The following is a 19,749-nucleotide window of genomic DNA, read 5'->3' on the forward strand; positions in this document are numbered from 1 at the left end:
GAGATTAGCTCAGTGCTCTTAAGACGGATGTGGATTCACCGTAACACAGTTGATCCCAGTTCTCAAGTTATTTGTTCAGATTTGAAGTGATGCCGTACATGAAGATATCGAGTACCAGCTCAGTTGTGCAGTGGTTGATGAACCCCCCTAAGTCAGCACAAAATCATTTGTAAGTTAGAATGGGCTATATTCCAGTATCTGAAGGGGGTCTACATGGATGCTGGAGAGGGACTCTTCATCAGGGACTGCAGTGACAGGACAAGGGGTGATGGGTTCAAACTGAAACAGGGGAAGTTCAGGTTAGATGTAAGGAAGAAGTTCTTTACTGTGAGGGTCGTGAGGTATGGACACAGGGCGCCCAGAGAAGTGGCAAATGCTCCATCCCTGGCAGTGTTCAAGGCCAGGTTGGGCAGAGCCTTAGGTGACATGATCTAGTGTGAGGTGTCCCTGCCCATGGCAGAGGGGTTGGAACTGGATGATCTTAAGGTCCTTTCCAACCCTAACTATTATATGACTCTATGACATCTGTGGCCTGACATCAGTTTTACATACAGTTACACACATATTTGTTCAATGGGGCTGGTAAGGTCAGGCAAGGAGCTAGTCAGGAGCAACTAAGTCCTGTTCTAACAGCCTTGGTCCAGACTGAGTGCAAGGCTGTACCTGTTATTCCAGTGAGGTGGTCCATGATATAGCTTTCAAATCCTGCTCCTTCTTAACAACTTTCCTCAGGAAAGGGAAACTTTCCTGCATGCTGCTCCTGACAACCTTCGGTATTCCTTCTACCTTGGCAGCACATCTTGCAAAACTGAACTAAAAAGCCCAATGGGTTGTATCAGCAAGGTAACTGGCAAAGGGCACTTGCTTGCACAGGGGTTTTACTAAACAGTTGCTGTTAGTTCTTCACTTTTACCAGTGGAGAACCAGGTGAAAAGAACATGTGCTGGAGAAAGACTTAGTTTATCAAGGGGGACACACTACACAAGTGTAATCTTACTGCAAATCAGCAGGAATTCTACACAGCATAGAGAAACGTGGATCTCTGCATGTTTGGCCTACCTTTAAAGTTAAATCATCCTACAGATTTTTAGATTTATTCAACCAGTGTATTAAAAATCCACTCTCTCCAGCATCTGAAGGCTGGGTTTTCCTCATCTCTTCACACAGTACTTAGGTTCCACCTCGTGGCTTTCAACAGCAATGAACAGCAGACTGGATAGGCATTTTATTGCCTAAACGCTTCATTTTCAAATCTGTGTGCCTTGTTGCAGAAAGAATCAGTCTTCTTTAGATATATAATTTCTCTTACTATCTCCCCAGAAATTCTCTTGGCCCTCCAATGGGACTTTTCCAGCTACAGATACTTTAAACACCTAAAGCATATGGGTATTAAGTTTAACTAAAGCTTATTGTTGTGCAAATGGCACCACGAGTATGGGCTAGCTAAGAGCATCAGGAGCTTGCAGACAAGCAATAAGCAGTGCTGATGTAGCTGTTAAAGCAGCGGCTGGTCCCTCCGCAGCTCAATACCAGAACTTCGGTGGTATGAACCAAGCGAGACACATCTCACTTAACCACTGACATCCTCATCATCGACCCCTTTCACAGTCAACTGCGAAACAAGCACTTGTAGACTGTGATTCAGATGAGTTTAAACTTTAGAGGTTTAACTTCAGACAAGATGAATTGCACCCTAGAAGTGTCTCCCTTCCTCTCTTCCATTACAAACAAAAGTTATAGGGCTTGCTGATAGCATGGTGCCTCCACACTGAATCCCACCCAAGGTGTAGGACTTAAGACTGCTACACAGTGTAGCCCACCTTGCAGTGAGATCTAAGCAGGCAGCAGAAAGGCTCTGGAAGCAACCACAGCAGTTACAGAGTACACCCAAGTTAAAAAGCAGCAGCAACAGGTACACCTACTACCACAGAAAGCTTGAATTCGACAATGATCTGTTCTCATAATACATTTCACCCTGTTGCTCAGCACTATGAAAATGACCAGGGTAGGTTTATTTCATAGACAGTTCCGCGCCTGCCTACAGAACAAGCTACACTTGTATTTCAGTTCCCTGAGGCACAACACCCACCACAGACATTTTATCCCTTTAGGAAGGGCTCTAAAGAGTCACCATCTTTAAAGCGAAGGGAGAAAAAAAAAGCAACCAAAGAAATGTGAGTTTATCAGCTGCCACATTAGGGTCAAAAGCAGGTATTTTAAAGTCATTTTAGTGTTTTACACAAACAACAAGACAGAGTTCACCAGAAACCACTCTACTTTGTCCAGAGAGATCACATCTATTTAAAGAGAAGGTGAAATAAGACATAAAACAAGAGGAAGTTGCCCCAGTTCATGATTTGTTGAGTGTGGGCTGGATGAAAGGTCTTTAACTCCTTAATGCAGCTTTTTCTGTCCATTCTCATTTCAAGGAGCCTTCCTCCTGCCCGCACACAGCTGGAGGCTTGCACCCAGCAAATCATGCCTGCTTGGCTAGAACGTGACTGCAGCGTGCAGTGGAACAGCTCTGATTTACGACTGCCTCTCGGTTTCCTCTTAGCTTACCTCTTCACCTAAGCTTTAAGGGGGCTGCATGGGCCAGACTGGCTCTTTCATGCAGAGAAAAGGAGGAAGTCTTTGCTGGTTTCAAACCTTCTTACTCTGTAATGGGAAACTAAGGCTGCACACTGCCTATCCTGCCGTTGGGTTTATACCCCAGTCAACCTACACTTTTCAACCTAATTATACCCATTCTGTAAGTCTTATTCCACAAAACCTGAGCTTTACCAATTTGACCATCATCTCTCCATTTAAAGCCACTTATTTTTAAACACTTGGTGCAAAACCCTACGTTGTACAGCCTTATCTCCCCAAATCCTGACTCCTACCACAGGGAGCAACTGCTGCTAGATGGGGGGAGAACACGGCAGCACTCCTTGAGGCAATCCTCTCATGAGCCTCAACTGGCCACTGAAACACGTCTCAGTGCAGCGGCAGTTTCACCCTCGGGTGAGCTCACCCCTGACAATGGGGGAAAACATACAGGAGACCTGGATTTGGACCCGCACGGGCCTCGGCCACCGGCATGGCTTCTCCCATGGGGGAAACGGGTGTGCGGGAAGCGCCAGGGGCCGGGCTCTGAGCCGGAGGTGCCGCAGGGGAAGCGGCCCTCACAGCCACATGGGGCAGGAGACGTGCTGGAGCCTGCCGCCTGCCCGCCCTCCGCTGCACGGCGGTGACAAAACGCGGCTGGCGTCGCCCCAAGGCGGGCGGGGAGCGGGACGCGGGTCGGGCGGCTCCTGCTGCCCGGCGGGGCGGTGCGCCAGCGGCGTTAGTTTCACCGCCGAGGCCTAGTGAGGCACAGGACAACCTGAGCCCGCCGAGGGCCGCCGTGGCACGTTCGTGCCTTAAGAGGGCTGATGAGCCCCACGGGCACCGCCACCCGCAGCCCCCGTGAGGCGGCGGCAGCGGTACAAGCACTGCCACCCGCAGACCCTATGAGACGGCGGCTGCGCCACCGCGACCCGCAGCTCCCGGGAGGCGGCGGCAGCGGTACCAGCACCGCGACCCGCAGACCCCGGGAGGCGGCTCCGGCGAGAGAGGGACACGGGCTGTCGGTAAGCGGGGAAGTGATAGGTGGCTCCATAGCTCAGTGGTTAGAGCACTGGTCTTGTAAACCAGGGGTCGCGAGTTCGATCCTCGCTGGGGCCTATTGAGTTTTTTTCCCTGATTTTATTTATTTTTTCCCTTTTTCCTGCCCTAAGGAAGCGCGACGGATAGAGGGGAGGTGACAGCGGTCACCCGGGGATCCTTCCCCGCCGGCTGAAAGTCTCAGCTGCGATAGGAGGCCGCTGCTTTTTGCATCCCAAAACGCTGCGTCCGGAGGGTGGCGGTACGAGACAAACGTTACCGGACGTTGCTAAACGTTAATGTGCGCTGCAAAAGGGCGGCATATGCTTTGGCTCCCTCTTAGAGCAAGGGCAGGAAGCCAAGCTAGGGCCTGGTTCTGCTATAGAAAGTAATACACCCCTCTGGAAAAGAACGTTTGAGGGCTGTTAGTGCCCTCTTCCAGCATGGATAATGCAACCCCGAATCCTCACTCCCCAAATTCTCCATGCAGCAGCAGCCCGTGGCATGTTAATTCCACAGTGTATGAAGGAGCACCCCTCTAGTTCAGCTCCAAACCCACACTAGGGAAAAGAAGAGGCCTCACCCATCCTCCACGTGCAGACCAAGAGATGCTTTCCAGCATCCTTTGGAACCTGCCCATCACTCATACCTTGGAAAAAACATGGCTTAAAAGGGAGGTAATTTGATTGTCTGCAAGACAACTACTCTTAAAATACACTCCTCACTGTGTTTTAGTTAGAAAAGAAGAAGGTGAGGTCACCGGCATGCCTATTCTTTATTCTCAGATAAAAAGATGCAAGTCCTGAAAGTTGGAGGCACTTGGATTTATTAGGCAGTCATACACAGCCAAATCCTACCAGTGAATGTCCATCACAGACTCTCATAACTACTGACATGAGAAGAGGACATGAGAGCAGGATTTGCAAAGACCTTTAATAGTGGGAGGCTGGTGCTGTTGAGGTTTACTAAGACATACACAGACACTGCTAACACTGACATGGATGGAGCCACCCCTGGGAGCACTGGCACAAGTCAGATGATTCTCTTTTATTTGGTTACTATTCAAAACATTTGTCTCACCATCTTAGAAGTGACTTGCTTTCACTGTGACATCACTGAGCTTCGAGAGCTGCTTCTTAACCTGCGCTCCTTCCCCCTCTCCCATTTTTCCTTCGCAAATGCTGCTTTCTGTGGAAGAAGTTTCTGGGTTCTGGTTAGGTGGGAGCTGCTCTTCTTCGGTGAAGGTGGTGCTGATGTGGTTCTGTCAACATGTGCAACCTTCTTCTGCTTTGGCTTGTGAGGCTTAACCTCAGCTTTGATCTTCTGTCTCTTTTTACCAGACAGAGCTGGTTTCACTGTTGATGCTTTTATTTTGGTGGATGGGGTCTTTTTACCTTTCTGAGGAGCAGCTGCTGGGGTGGCTGCAGTGGGGGTAGAAGACTTCTTCAGAGGCTTGGTTGTTGAAGGTTCATTAAGCAGCTCAAGAACTGTCTCTGAGGAAAGTAATTAACATGGTTCAGCATCCCCATGCTTTAAGGCAAAAGGCTCATTCAAAGATACTAACTTTTATTAGAGCTGCAGTTAGGAGAAACAGCTGACATTCTGAAAGAAGACATACACACTGTATAAACCTCTTCCATCAACAGAGGCCTGGGTTTCTTGGAAATAAAATTTGTTTAATTTTAGAAATGATCAATGAGTATTTAAGGGAAATAAATGCAGGCAGAATATGACAAAAGCTTGCAGACTTTTGGCACACCAAACAATATGAACACTAATATGCTACACTAATATCTGGAAATCCCATACAAGACAACTTCAACCTGCTAAACACTGTGTCTACTCCATAAGATGCAACCCCTGCTCTAGTTGCATTAGACATCATAAGACAGAAAAAGGCCAGGAAAAAGGAAGATTTAGTCCCCTGTATGTAAGGAGCTTATCACAGAGCCAGGCACTCAAAACTTCACAGACCAAGTCCAATGCCTGAATCAAAGCCATCAGTTCCCTTGTGTGCCCGTTTATACTATTGCTCAGCAACACTTTGGGGAGGGGGAAAGATAATCAGAGGCTGGGATTAAAAAAAGCATGGCATGTAGTAGATGACAGAAGCCCACATTACATGTGGTAACCTAACTTCAACATTACTCCTGCTCAGTGCTTTAGTCTTCTGCTAAAGACTTTAGTCACATGCCTCTAAGATGGTTCTGTGTTTTGCTTCTCAGTAAAATCAAAGCCTAGTAACTTACTTGCACGTGGAACAAATGGTATCCATTTACCCTTTGTTTTCACTGGAATGGGCTTGTATTTACATTTCCCTGGTGGAGCTCTCCTTCAAAAACAGAAAGCCATATGCAGATATCAGAGATTGTTAAGGAAGTTTGTTTATTCCAGAGGCACACATAAATCCCCCATTGTCCTTTGCCTCTGCTGGAAGAGGCATGAAAGCATTTTAGGCACCTAGAGTGTAACACAGGTGGAATCAAGAGCCTAACTCAGGGTTGCAAGCCATAAAATCCTTGTCTGATTAGCAGTAGCATGTGGGAGGCTGCACCTTCTCTTGCTTCACCCTTCTGGCCAACTTTCTGCCATCAGGAAAGTTGGTCGGAATGCCTTGATCCAACAGGGATAGCTGGTTTGCTTGTGTGGGGCATAAGGGCTTGCCTGCATGAACTCATAGCCCACCACCAAATTCAGGGGTGCTGATTAGGTGTGTTCAGCTACGTGTCCTGCTGCTGGAGGCACAGCACAATGCTGCTTCTAGAAAACTAGTGGATGCATTGGCTGAACTTCAGACTATGAGTCACTTTGAGTTGTCTCACCAATACTGGCTCATGCATCCCACTTTGAAGTGGAGGGGTCTCATTTCTGCCCATAAGGCTTGTCAGTCACAGCGCTTTCTGCTCACTCAGGGTGCAGCATGAGGATTCCTGTATATGCAATGGAATATTCCCACACAGCCCCACAAATGTTAGCTTGACCTTCAGAGGGTGCTGCTTGGACACAACACAGAGCTGCAGCAAGAGCAGTGGGACAGGAAAGGAGCAGGCTAAAAGGGAGGAAGGAACATCTGCAAAGGAAGTGTATCCACATTCCTCTCCTGCTCTTCCCTGACAACTTCCCACAGCACCCAAAGAGCAGCACATTTTCCCTGAGGTAAAGCTGTCATGTGTTAAATGATAGGAAGGGGGGTACAAAGAAGAGTAACAGCCCTGTGCTTTTTGTTACCCACCAAGGAAACTGCTGTAGGACAAACGGGAAAAGGCTCTTCCAGTTTGGCATGCTCAACAGCACAAAGCAAAGCATGACTTACAGCATCACGTTTTCTTGTGATTAGCATTCTCCTTCAGACAGGAGCAACAGCCAAGTGGGTGCTCCATACCATTTCAGTTAAAAAGGTTAGCAAAAAGGGTTATTGGCATTGCTTGGGCAAGGGGGAGTGTTCCTCTCTCTCCTCTCTAACTTTTAAAGGACTTTCCTCACTCTAACAGAAGGGATTTGGTGCTAATCCAGGCAGGGGGCATTCTGCTATCTCCAAGGCAAGTTGAAGTGGGGACACAGGGCACTGCTGCCATCAGTTTTCCAGGGAGGTTCCTAGGAAAGTCCAAGTTGCCATTAGGTAGATGGCAGTGGCCCTGCCAGCATTTTGAAGGAAGTTATTGGGTGCCTTGTTGCCCTTGCCAGCATGGTTGCTGAAGTGTAGGCTGGAAGAAGGGAGTGCCTAGGCTCACAGTGAGACAGAATGGAAGACTCTTATAAACAGCATTGAAATGCAAAGGAGAAAGGAAAAATCTCTGCTTATAATACAACAAGAGGAGGCCAGAATACAACCCTGGATCTGGAGGGGTTAGGACCTTGCTCCAGCCTCAGAGGAGCAGTCAGTGCTTTGCACACCCTGGACAAGCTTGCAAAAGTGCTTCAGTGGGCAGACAAGGGTAGAGCTGAGCAGAGCAGCATCCAGGCTAAGGTAAGCAAGGAGAACCAAAGAATGAATTCCAAACAGCCAAGGGAATAAATGCCTGGTCCTGCTCAGGAAGTGAAGGATATGAAGCTCCAAAAGCACAGGGAAGAGCTGGCTCCTTTCCACAAAGGCCTTTGAGCACTGGAGCCATCGCACTCCTGGCAGGAGTCAGTGTGACATAGTGCATTGCTTCACATCAATCCTCAGGTAGGCAGGCTCTAGGAAAGGCTCCCATGGCTGCTTGTGACAGAGAAGGCTGCATTTCTCTCTTTACAGTGGGAAAAGAGAGGATTTATCACCCCAATAGTCTTCAGAGCACATTAAGGAGTGGCAGAGGGACTGCAGAGGGCTTGGGGTTTTTGTTTTGAGGTTTTTGTGACACAGAGGATGCTTTAGATCACAAATTTATTTTGTGTAGTTGAAAATAGTACATTATGGCAGCCCCAGTTAGTGCAGTTCAAAAGCTTCCTGGCAGACAATAAGCTGTTAAAGGCAGGGGTCTCCTCAAGTAGTTGCAGCAAGTAAAAGACCAGATCTCCTATTCCCACTCCCTTAGTACAAGGGCTGATTTAAACATACAGCTTTGGATTTAACTTCCCAAGAAAACAGAAATGGTTTTCCTCATTTTGTTAGTGCCCAAGATCTCAGCAACAGCACAGACATACACATGAGTACTGTAGCTACATTGCAGGGTGATCTGAAATTCATTTAATGCTTTTTAGCAAGGCCCAAAAGCTTGGGGAGGAGAAACACTTGCATAAGCATGTGTATTATTGGAAAAACAGACTTTAGCAGGGATAACTGCTTAATGGGAAAAGAAAACATTTTGCTTGGAAAAACTCTGCTTCAGGCTCCAATTATTATTTGAACGCTGCATAAAGCACTAGGGTTCACTCTGTGAAAACTAAACTATAGACTGCAGATTACTTATGTATATAAAAGTGCATCACAGATATTTGATGACATCCTGAAGGATAAAGACTGTCATTTTTAGAACACATCTGTGCTATACTTTAGATGTTATTTTGATCCTTATTGTCCCAGACCTTTAAGTTACCTAAATTCTGTCTATTTCTGGGTGCACAAATATGATGAGTGAGGAATAAATTCACTAAAACTGACTGAAGTTGCACCAGGTGTATGATGGATGAATAAAAAACAAGGACTGGATGTGGAGGTCAGTGAGATTATCAGTAGTACTTACTCTTTCTGCTGCAATAGCTGAAGAATGTATAGTGATTATAGAAGAATTCAGCATGGAAAAACATCTTTACTAACCTTGCAGGATCAATAAGCCTGTAGAGTGATCCATGTGGTGCATAGGCACTGGGATAAGAAGTAGACAGAAAATACAGCTCACCTAAATGGAAGTGAAAAAAGAAAATTCAGCCTCAGGTTCTAGTGCCCAAGAAAAGAATCACAGTTCTCCATTTCCCTCTTGCCTGGCTCTTCACTAACTCACATGGTCAGAAAATCAGGAAGCTCCTTCAGTCACTCCATCAGTCATGTCTTACATCCAAGAGGTGGGATTTGGTCTCCCTCTGGCCTATGCAAGTGGACTCTCAGGGGCACCAAATGATCTCTTGGCTGCAGCAGGGTTCCACACAGAACCAGCAGCTCTCAACCAAGCGGAGTGCCTGAGAGCAGGACCTCCATTGCCTCATATGAGTGGCCCTCCAAGAGGTTACTTTTCTCTGTATAAATATGTATTCTTTAAACCGTGTTTGTACCAAAGCAGCAGCCAGAAGCTACAAATAGAGGGGAAGATCACACATCAAATATTTAACCATCTCAGTCATCCAGAAAAATCCCACAAGAGCCAAACTGGCTAATCCATAGAAGACAGAAGCTTCTTATTCCTGTATGGTTGCTAAGGAGAGCAACTATGCCTCATGCCTTCCCTTCAGCACCCACTAGAACGATATCCAGGCAAACTATAGTGGATTGCAAAAGAGGCAAAACAGTTGTTGTCTTTGAGGTTACATGTTCTAAAAGAACAACCAGTAGAACAGATATTTACCATGCACCCATTCCACGTTGTTAGAACAATTGAAAACTGTATGTACTTCACAAAGAAGCCTGCATCTCCCCGCATCTCTGATGGGGTATGATGGCCAGGTGATCCAGGATCTTACTACATTCAAAACTCTGCTGAATCATGAAGCATCAGAGCTCACTAAAGCACTTGTGTTCTCAAAACCCTAGCAGCTGCTTTTTGTGTTACGTAGCTCTGTCAGGAGACTGCACAAAAGTGAACCAAGTGTGGTTTGGTACTTTTACCTTGGTGAGAGATCTGGTCATCAAGACCACAGCAATAATCCCATGTACTGAGACATTTACACTGCATTTTAAAATGAGTGGTTTTCCTCATCCCCCCCCCAAAAAAGCCTTGATCAGTCATCCACAGTGTGAAGTGCTGCTGTTGTAAGACTAAGGAATTTATATTAATCAAGTAGGGGAAATTCAGATAAGCTGTAAGAACTCAAGTGAGGATGAGCTGTTACAGTGAAAGAACAAACTGCATTGATGCAGTGTTTTCATTAATGAAATAGCATAAACAAACAACAGTAAAAAGGACAGGGAAAGGGTGAAACAGGAGTTCAGACTCCTAAAAGGACCTGGAGTGCTCAGACTGCAAGTTCACATGAGGATCTGTCTGCTGAGCTCTCCATCAAGCCTGTTTGCAATAGCCTCAGAGGGCAGGAGACCTCTCTGAACTACATACCAAACCTACCTGCAGTGCTGAGTTAGACACAAACCTGTTTGCAGCGCCGGCTTTCCAGTATGTGAGGAGCAACATAATCCTATATATTTGCCCTACAGTAAGAACTGACAGTACAGTTTCCAGTAAAAGTATGGCTAGCACGATGCCTACCTGCTTCATCCTCAGCAAATGAGATGATGAATTTACTGTAAGAACTGATCATTCTAGGGAAAGCACAAGTTCTTGTGCTGCCAATGCAGATATCTTGCTTCTTCCATTTATTTCTCGTCTCATCTTCCTGTAAAGCCATAAGTCGACTAGATGAAAAGTAAAACCGTGTTTTATGTTTCCATCATCAAGATTAGTTCCTGTCAAAATTATTACTGAAAAAAGTGAGGTGATTGGCTTTAATGGTTGTCTTTTGGAAAAATAGACATGAACAAAAGCAAACTTATTCTTGGAACTCTAAATTGGACAGAGAGGGACTCTTCAGCAGGGACTGTAGCGACAGGACAAGAGGTGAAGGGTTCAAACTGAAATTGGAAGTTCAGGTTAGATACAAGGAAGAAGTTCTTTACTGTGAGGGCAGTGAGGCACTGGCTTAGGTTGCCCAAAGAAGCAGTGAATGCTCCATCCCTGGCAGTGTTCAAGGCCAGGTTGGAGAGAGCCTTGGGTCTAGTATGGTCTAGTGTGAGGCATCCATGCCCATGGCAGGGGGTTGGAATTGGATGATCTTAAGGTCCTTTCTGACCCAAACTATTCTGTGATTCAATGAAATGTGGTTTCTAACAAACATATTGTTATAACAGTCAAATAGAGAACTTAATCTAATATATAGACATCCAAGAATCTCATTTACTCCAGCTCAGAAGGTTTTGGGGTACTCTGATACCCTTATTTGCCCAGATAAGGCAAATGTGGGTGCAGAATGGGAGCTGCAGAGAAGAAAGTCTCACCCATTCATGAAATCACCAAAGATGTAAAGACCATTCAAGTTGGGCGATTCACATCCTCTGTACACATAACCTCCAGTAACTGACTTCCCCATGCTGCGGCCATATGCAAATATTGGAAGAATGTCATCTGTTAAACATAGAAGAAGAAACGAGAAAATTTATGGATATAAATCCACCATCAAAAAGCAATTGGTCAATGACACTGACAAGCATAAACATTACTAGAAGGGCCGGTACAGATGCACAAACAGTATCCCTAGGGAACTACTGGATCCCCCAACACTGGACACATATAAGATTTGGCTGGACAGGGTGCTGGGACATCAGGTCTAGGTCATGCTTTGGCGAGAAAGGTTGGACCAGATGACCCTTTGAGGTCCCTTCCAACCTGGTGTTCTAGGATTCAAGTTAAAACATCTGTGGGAATACAATAATTTACTCCAGAACAGAAAAGACCCAGGGACTTTAAGGAGCTCCCTTATCAAGACTTGTCCATGATGAGCTTTCATAACACATAGGACCAGGATTCTCTGCATCAAGCCAGCAATGTAGAAAGGCGTCAGCCTGCAGGAAGTCAATATTAGAGGTTTGTTGTTGCACTAATCATTTTAGCAGGGATTACCTTTACAAATTCCAGTATTGTTAGGAAAGGAATAACATCGAACAACTACAAGTTAACATTTTTATAGGTTTGCTGACATTCTCAGCACAGAACACGTGTGACCGCCACTTTATGTCTCATAACTCATGAGACTCATAAAATAAAGGCTTTGACTCTGGCAACGTTAAAATCAGTGTTAACATCAAACCCTTTCTTGGGTTGAATATCAGATCCCACAAAATTCTAGTCTTGTCCTCACTTATTTCCTGTGGATCAAGTAGTCTCTGATCTTTAATGATGAGAACAAAGATCACAAATGCAATTCATTAACAGCTGTAGATTAACAGCAAAATCTAGTTCAGATTTGTTGGTAAATGAGGATTAGGCCTTTGAAAAAAACATAGCCATGGCTCATAGCTTCTAAAGAAAACACAGTATTGCTTCCCTCCTTACACCAAATCCATTGCCTTCCTGACTTCACTGGGAAGGCTCTGTCTGCAAAAAGCATGGGCTTTAACCTAAACACCTTGTCCAGTGCAACATATGGAATGGAATCCCCGAATAAGCAGGGCATCATTTTATACCAGCACTGCAGGGATGGGGAGAAGGGATTTCTGCTCTTAAGAAGTAAACTATCTCCATTTATGACACAACTATGGATTATTTAGGTTCACTGGAAGAATGGTGCAATAGCCCACTAAATACATTTGTATAATAAAGTAATCTTCTAAGAGACACTTCTTCCTTACCCAAAGAGGAATTGTGGCAAAGCTTTGTGTCGTAGCATTCAAATCCCTCCTTTGCTCTCCAGCCGTAGTTCCCTCCTTTAACAATGATGTCAATTTCTTCAAACCTGTTCTGCCCAACATCTCCACAGAATATCCTCCCTCTTCCCTTCTTTGTGACAGGGTCCCCTCTGTCAACTGCACAGCGCCACATATTCCTGACCCCATATGCATAAACCTCGGGGCGGGCCTTGGGATCAGACACAAATGGATTATCAGGAGGGATGCGATAAGGCTTTCCATCAGGGCTTCTTCCATCCACATCGATTCTCAGGACTTTCCCCAACAAAGTACTCCTGAGAAGAATGACCGAAAAAGAAACCTCAGCATGAGAGCCAACTGAAAACACAATTCCCCTTTTCCAAAGGGAAAGGTCTCTCTCCAAATAAAGCAACCAGTGGCTGGTATGTCTTATAACTGCTCAAGTCCCAGAAGACTCTCTCCTCCCTAAATATAGAATTATAGAATGGTTTGGGTTGGAAAGGACCTTAAGATCATCCAATTCCAACCCCCTGCCATGGGCAGGGATGCCTCACACTAGACCATACTAGACCCAAGGCTCTATCCAACCTGGCCTTGAACACTGCCAGGGATGGAGCATTCACCACTTCTTTGGGCAACCCATTCCAGTGCCTCACCACCCTCACAGTAAAGAACTTCTTTCTTATATCTAACCTGAACTTTCACTGTTTCAGTTTGAACCCATCACCCCTTGTCCTGTCACTACAGTCCCTGATGAAGAGTCCCTCTCCAGCATCCTCGTAGCTCCCTTCAGACACTGGAAGCTGCTCTGACATCTTGGATTCCCTCAGCTTTCAAGATGCTGAATGTTAATTGTTGAACTACTGCATTGACCAGACTGGCAGATGCACAAGCACTTTCAGGAAGCACTCATATTCTTCCACATTGTCTCATTTGCAAAACCTTGTACCTTGGTGAACAAGCTCAAAGCTTTTACCTGCCCTCCTACTTACGTGTTCTGAGCATTCCCAAATGTTCCAAAAGGGTCTCCTGCTTTCCCTCCATCCCCTGTGAACAGATACATGTAGCCATCCACTCCAAAGAGCAGCTGCCCACCATTATGATTTGCAGCTGGTTCCTCAAGCTCCAGAAGATTCCTTAAAAAGAGGGAGAAATAAGTCCAGATGTAGCTACTGGGAAGGACTGAACATTCAGGCAGGCTGTAGAAACACTGCATTGCTTCTGCAGAAGAAAGCAAGACTTCCCAGCTGTATAGATCTTTGATGGCAACAGGGGAGTTCTGCTTTCTTATATGAGAAGCAGTTGGTGAATTTGAGGGCTTCAGAACCATCTTGTGGTGATTGTGAAACTCAAGAGGAAATAAGTCTGCTATTAACAGACTCTTCCCCATAACTGAGGTTTAGCTTCTTACTGGGGAGATAGGGCAGGTGCACGTGTCAGATTAAATGAACATATAGTACATTTATTTTTAGTGAAGCATCCCTGTTCTCTTACTGTCCAAAAGACTTCTAGAGCAGATGTTAATTCCACAATAGGCTTAAGGCTATAACTGCTCTTTAGAAGCAAAGGTACAAGATGGAGAGAAGACAACCTGGGATCCTAGTTCCTGAATCCTCTTTTCAGTTTCATCCCTAGCTTGCTGTGTGACCTTGAGCCAACCTTGTCTCTGATAGCTTCATGCAGCTGTACCAGGGTAACTGGGAATGTGCAGGTTCTTCAAGTGGAAAGGACAGGGAAAAATACTTTCTCCTGGTGGCATGCAGTAGCATCCAACATGAACTTTACCTTTCTGAGCGTGGATCTGCTTTGTTGGCATCAGATGCCAGAACCTTCAGTTCACTGATCCTGATCTTTTCCACTCTGTTCTTATCCATGTATGAGTAATAGATATAAAACTTGCCATTGTCCTTGTACTTGGGGTGGAAAGCCATCCCCAAAAAGCCCCTCTCATCCCCTAGCCATGGCGTAGCCAGCACTAGACTTCTAACATCCAGAAAGGGCTCCTCCAGCCGACTACCATCAGGTAGGTAGACCCAGATGACTCCCACTTGCTCCGCTATGAACATGCGGTGGGTATGGTCATTTGCGTGCACCATGAGCACTGGGTTCCTCAGGCCGTTGGCAACCTCTGTTAGGCAAAGCTGGAGGCAGCCTTTGTGGTCCTCCACTACTGAGCCCAGGTTGGTGTTGAGGGCTGTGCTCTTCAGCACGTTGGGGAAGCAGTAGTCCTCATCGTGGAGGCGAAGGAGGTTGCAAAAGCGTGTCCTGTTTGTCTCGCAGCATTCCTGGATGTGCCTATCGCTGGTCAGCAGGCTGATGGCAGAGTGGCAGTTGAAATGAAACTCGGAGCAGTAGTCAAAACAAAGCCCTGGGATGTTCCTCAGAGGTGTCCGAGGGTTTTCTGCATCACAGAGATGTGCAGCGTATGGAGAGCATTCCTGAGAAGTAAAAGAAATGGAATACGTGGCTGTGTACACACATCCGGGAGAAGCCAGGATACCTTCACGGAAGCAAACTGGTTACTAAAGTGAAAACTCTGTAAAGCAGAAAACATGAGTCACCCCCGCACATGGTGTTTGCCTGGCAAACACCACCTGCAGCACACAGACCGAGCAGGAGATGGTGGCCATTCCTCAGGATCTACATAAACTCCCAGGATGACATGGCCTTGCCAATCACTGTTGTCTGCTTTCATTTCATTGTGCGTGAAATAACACAATCCTACTGCTTTATAGAGCAGAAGCAGCAGAAGCTGCTAAGATCAAGATGATATTTTTGTGCTGCTTTGTGATTGTTTGTCCCCAAAAAGAGTGTGCATTCAGCAATCACAGGGCTCAGGTTAAAGCAGTTTAACAAGTATGTTACTTCCCCTGCACTAGTTCCTATTCCATGCTGATATTATGGCTTTCAATCAGCTTGAACAAGGTTTAATTGGCCTTTTTGGGTTTTGAAGCCTTTCTTGTAGCAGTTTCCTGAACAGAGAAGCATCCTCTCAGCCATCAGCCAAAGAGCTGTTCTAGTGCATGCAGCAAGGTTTGCACCTATAGCCACACAACTTGTACAGCACCTCCTTAAGAACATTACAGGCAGTATTCAAAGTTCAATATTCAGTTTTTAGGCTAAACCCTAGAATGGTTCAGCTGAAGGTCAGACTCTAACCTGCAAATGCTTAAAACAAGTATAGCTAGCAAAAATAAGTCCAGATCTTGCCTGATGCAAACAGATGCAGCTCTACCAGCAGGGCCAGAATGCTTTAGATGCCTCTTCCAGTGTGTTAGTTTTCAGCAGATACATATCTGGTTTACAGTGAACAGCAGAAAATCCATATTTCAGAACACATCCCTATTTAGTCATCTTCTATTTGTTAAGAAACACACTTGAAGTGCCAAGGTGAGGTGCACTCCATAGCATCCTTTTTGGGTTCTGCAGAATTAGCTGCAGCCCCCAAAACCAGGTTCCTCTGTGGAAGGCTCAGCACCACTCACTGCCCACCAGGAAGGCTGGGAAGTTGTCTGGGTTTATGGTCTGCTGGTTTTGGCACTGAAGGACCACCTAACTCAATAGCTGCTTTGTTACAATGCATTGCTACTGCTCTGATCTCACCCAAAGGTGTGGTAGAATGCTGTTCTTGCTAAATTAGAGCATCAGCTAATAACTGTGGTTTATCAAAAAAGCCTCTTCTTTCTTGAAGCTCATTTTGGTCAAAAGACAAAAGCTGTTACTATTATTTTGTCTACCACTGCTTCTGAGACTAATCTTTGTGTCCCAAGTTCCATGTGAATAACAGCAACAAAAGCACTTGTTACAGCAGCAGTTTATCTGAAGTCCTGCCATACACAGCAGAAAAGCACTTGGCACAGTTATATCCTGATTACCTATCAACGTCTGCCTTCTTGTATTTGACATAGCACCAAGGCAGTATGTACTTAGTGACTACCAGGGTACTGTGGAGGTAATAGAACAGAGATATCATTTTCCATCCCTTCAGTCAGAATTTGACTGAGCAAAGCAGCTTCACTAAAGCAAAAAGGTTCGGTGGATCTTTGCTCCTCCACTGATTTAACAGCCAAGTGAAGATTTGCCAGAGAACCCAACCTCATTGTCACCAACCTGAACAGGAAGAGCAACACCCAACACAATCACAAACTCCAAATCCTAACAGCAATCAAACTAAAAGGTATGAAAAGAGCAATAACTTATTGCCTTGAAAAATCCAAAAGAAAATATAAGGGTAGTTTAGGGTTTTTTTGCTACAAAATACCCAACAAATGTTAAATACATTATATCCTGCAGAATGAGCAATGCAGCTATAGTCATTTCCATAGAGGGATTTTTCTACTTGCAACATGTAGAAAACTCTTCATAAAACCAACACTGGTGGTTCTGCCAGGACCTGTAACCTGTCTTTTTTCTGGTTTACTAGCTGCAAAGTAACAACCAACCCTGATGCTGCTTTTTCCAGCCCTGGTGCTGAAAGAGTGTCTCCCTACCCTGAGGAGATGCCACAATCTTGCCACCATCCAAAAAGAGTGGAAATATTTTGGTACACAGACAATATTTTTCGGACTAAGGAAATATTAATTAGAAAAGATTTACATGTTCTTAATAAGATTAAATGTGTCTTTTGGCTGCTGTGTGTTTTGGCATGTAGTAACTCCAGCTCTGCATGACTAACAGTTGTTAAAAAGGCAGGTCGGTTCTGCTCTCTAGCTCCAGGGTGGCTCAGGAAGAACAGTGTCGTTGGTCTTTTCTTACTCCATAATGCCTGTTTCCCTGAGTTTTTTGGACAGTGGAGACAGAGCACTGATGGAAATGCAGTGAGACTGGAGCCTCAGCTGTGTGAAACCACTGCCTGGTAAGGTTTGTTCGACTTTAACCATTTGGAGCATCCTCGCCAGGAACAGAGTCGACATACGTCCTTCACACAGTCCAGGGATCCAAACACTCAGCCTGATAATTCCCAGCTATCTTTTGATCCTGTAGACTTTGTAATCCAGCACCTAGCAGCTAAAAGAAGCAAATAAATATTGATCTGTAACTCCCCTTCATTATGAGAAAGTGAGCAGAGCAGCCTGATTGCCATCATGAGCCACATCAATATCGCTAGGTATCGCCAGATACCACAAAGGGATGTACCTCACACAAAGCACCTTGCAAAATGCATGCCAAGGATTAGGTACCATTACCCTGTCAGCCCACTTTTCCCCTGCTCCCAACACCTCTTCCCACAGCAACACAGCTAGCTGTAAGAGACTATCAGAACCACAACTGACCCCTAAATCAGCCCAAAGCATAGGATACAGATACTGTTTTTCTGTCCTACCTGACAGAGGATATCTTTGATATATGTCCCACACATCTTAAGCCCCCGGGGATCAATGTAATCCATGATGTCCCAGTATTTTGCTGCAATGCTGTTGTCTCTCTCCTGGTCACAGCAGCCAAAATTCTCATAGGCAGAGCAGAATTCCAGATGAAAAGGGGGCTGGAAGGGTGGTCCATAATCCAGACACTGAGGATGCGCCAGCAGACAGCTTATGAGGCACAATAAGGAGAGGTAAAGCAAAACATGTGGGCAAGAAAAGGAAACTCCAGAGCTGCTGCTGCTCCTTCCAGTGCATGGCCAAACATTCACTTCCTTCAGTGCAGGTTTCTTGGGGTCAGATGTATAGAAATCCTGGACCTCTTCATAGTATGGTTCATTCATCCTCAGTGTTTTATTAACTGCCAGCCACAGAGCTTAGCATTCACTCAGGTTTGCTTACATTCTCTCCCTTTTTCTCTCTGAAGTTTACTACTTGGAAGGAGAGAAACCCTCCAGGCTGCCTCTCTGGTATTTCACGCGTCACATAGCTGAACCCTCCCCTCTGGGCATCTCTTAGATGCTTAGAAGCACTCACAGGTCTAATCCTTACGTCTTGGTTTAAACTGGCTGAGAAATCCTTCACCTAGAAATACAAATAACAACAATATGAACTATGATACCTGTATACAGAACACTCTAATCCCTCCCCATTTACAAAACACAAGTGAATAGTATTCAATTGCTAACTACCATTTTACTCAGCTTTTAGGATGCACCAAACCTGGGGCTGGTTTCATATGGACTGATAAAAGGCCGTAAAATACAACCAAGTTAAGGCAGCAGTTAACCTGAAGTACAAGTAACTTCAGGACAAGAAGTTTTACGAAGATACTGCTATTACCCACAAATCCAGATACACATTCACGGTTAAAATAAGAAGAAATTCAGAAAGAGTGAAGGAGTAAACACCCATTTAAGGCACCAGCACAACCTGCAGTTGACTCTAATGGTCTGTGTTAACGCTGTACTTAAGCTCATTGATTTTAGTGGGTTTGATCACAGCTGATGTTAAACTGATTTAAGGACGCCTAAGATTCTTGCCCACTTTCCCCTCTGGTGAAGGATGCACGAGCAAGCCCTGCAGTTAGTGAAGCACATCAGCTCTGTGCACAGGACAACCACGTGCGTACCGAGACAAGGAGGCACAAAAATACAAAATGTAATCAGTTCTAAGTAATGTTAAGTTTGATGGCTTTGTAATGGAAAATAACTGCGGTGCTTGAAGGCAGTTGACATAGGTTCAGGTCCTTAGGACCTTAGTACAAAAGGTGTGAGAAAAGCAGAGTAGAAGGACAGGACCTGGGGATGGGGAGTATCTGGGACTAGCAGATGTCCAGGGTGGGCACAGATAAACTAACTGATAAGTAAAAGGACAGGATGCTTGGGGTGTTAATAAACCCATTAAGCTGGTGTAAGCATCTACTAGGGAGTATCCCGGACTAGCAGATGTCCAGGATGAGAGCAGTTAAACTAACTGGTAAGTAGGAGGCCGGGATGATTGCTATGTCTGTAATGTTAATTAAGCTTGTTGGGAAAAGTAAACGACCCTTAAAGACCACCACATTTTTGCATGCATGCCGGAAACCTTTTGGAAAATGATGTAATATGCTCAGTGACCATGTAAGGATGACCTGTATAGCAATTCGGGGACACACGTTAGGAGGAGCTATCCCCCGTGTCTCCCGGCGCCGCAATAAAGAATACCTGCTTGTCAGCTTGAAACTCTGCTGGCAGGTTTGTTCCTGGAGTTTTCTCCGAATCAGTACAC

The 19,749-nt window shown here is 45.3% G+C and overlaps 1 protein-coding gene and 1 non-coding gene across 2 annotated transcripts; one reads left to right on the plus strand and one right to left on the minus strand.

Moving 5' to 3' along the window:
* Positions 1 to 3,635: 3,635 nt before the first annotated feature.
* Positions 3,636 to 3,708, plus strand: TRNAT-UGU (transfer RNA threonine (anticodon UGU)). Its single transcript has one exon. It is a non-coding gene; the product is annotated as a tRNA-Thr (tRNA).
* An 833-nt stretch (positions 3,709 to 4,541) lies between these two features.
* On the minus strand, positions 4,542 to 19,059 carry HHIPL2 (HHIP like 2). The gene is made up of 9 exons (XM_057398782.1): positions 17,940 to 19,059; positions 14,402 to 15,054; positions 13,609 to 13,752; positions 12,599 to 12,930; positions 11,249 to 11,375; positions 10,464 to 10,609; positions 8,867 to 8,948; positions 5,877 to 5,959; positions 4,542 to 5,120 (listed from the first exon to the last, which is right to left on the minus strand). Exons 1-9 carry the CDS (start codon positions 18,321 to 18,323, stop codon positions 4,729 to 4,731), a joined length of 2,343 nt encoding a protein of 780 aa, XP_057254765.1. The 5' UTR covers positions 18,324 to 19,059; the 3' UTR covers positions 4,542 to 4,728.
* Positions 19,060 to 19,749: the final 690 nt, after the last annotated feature.

This window comes from Pezoporus wallicus, unplaced genomic scaffold, assembly GCF_028554395.1.
Source record: "Pezoporus wallicus isolate ANWC-B61680 ecotype Strahan unplaced genomic scaffold, APGP_CSIRO_Pwel_v1 contig_5231, whole genome shotgun sequence".
NCBI classification, from domain to species: domain Eukaryota; kingdom Metazoa; phylum Chordata; class Aves; order Psittaciformes; family Psittacidae; genus Pezoporus; species Pezoporus wallicus.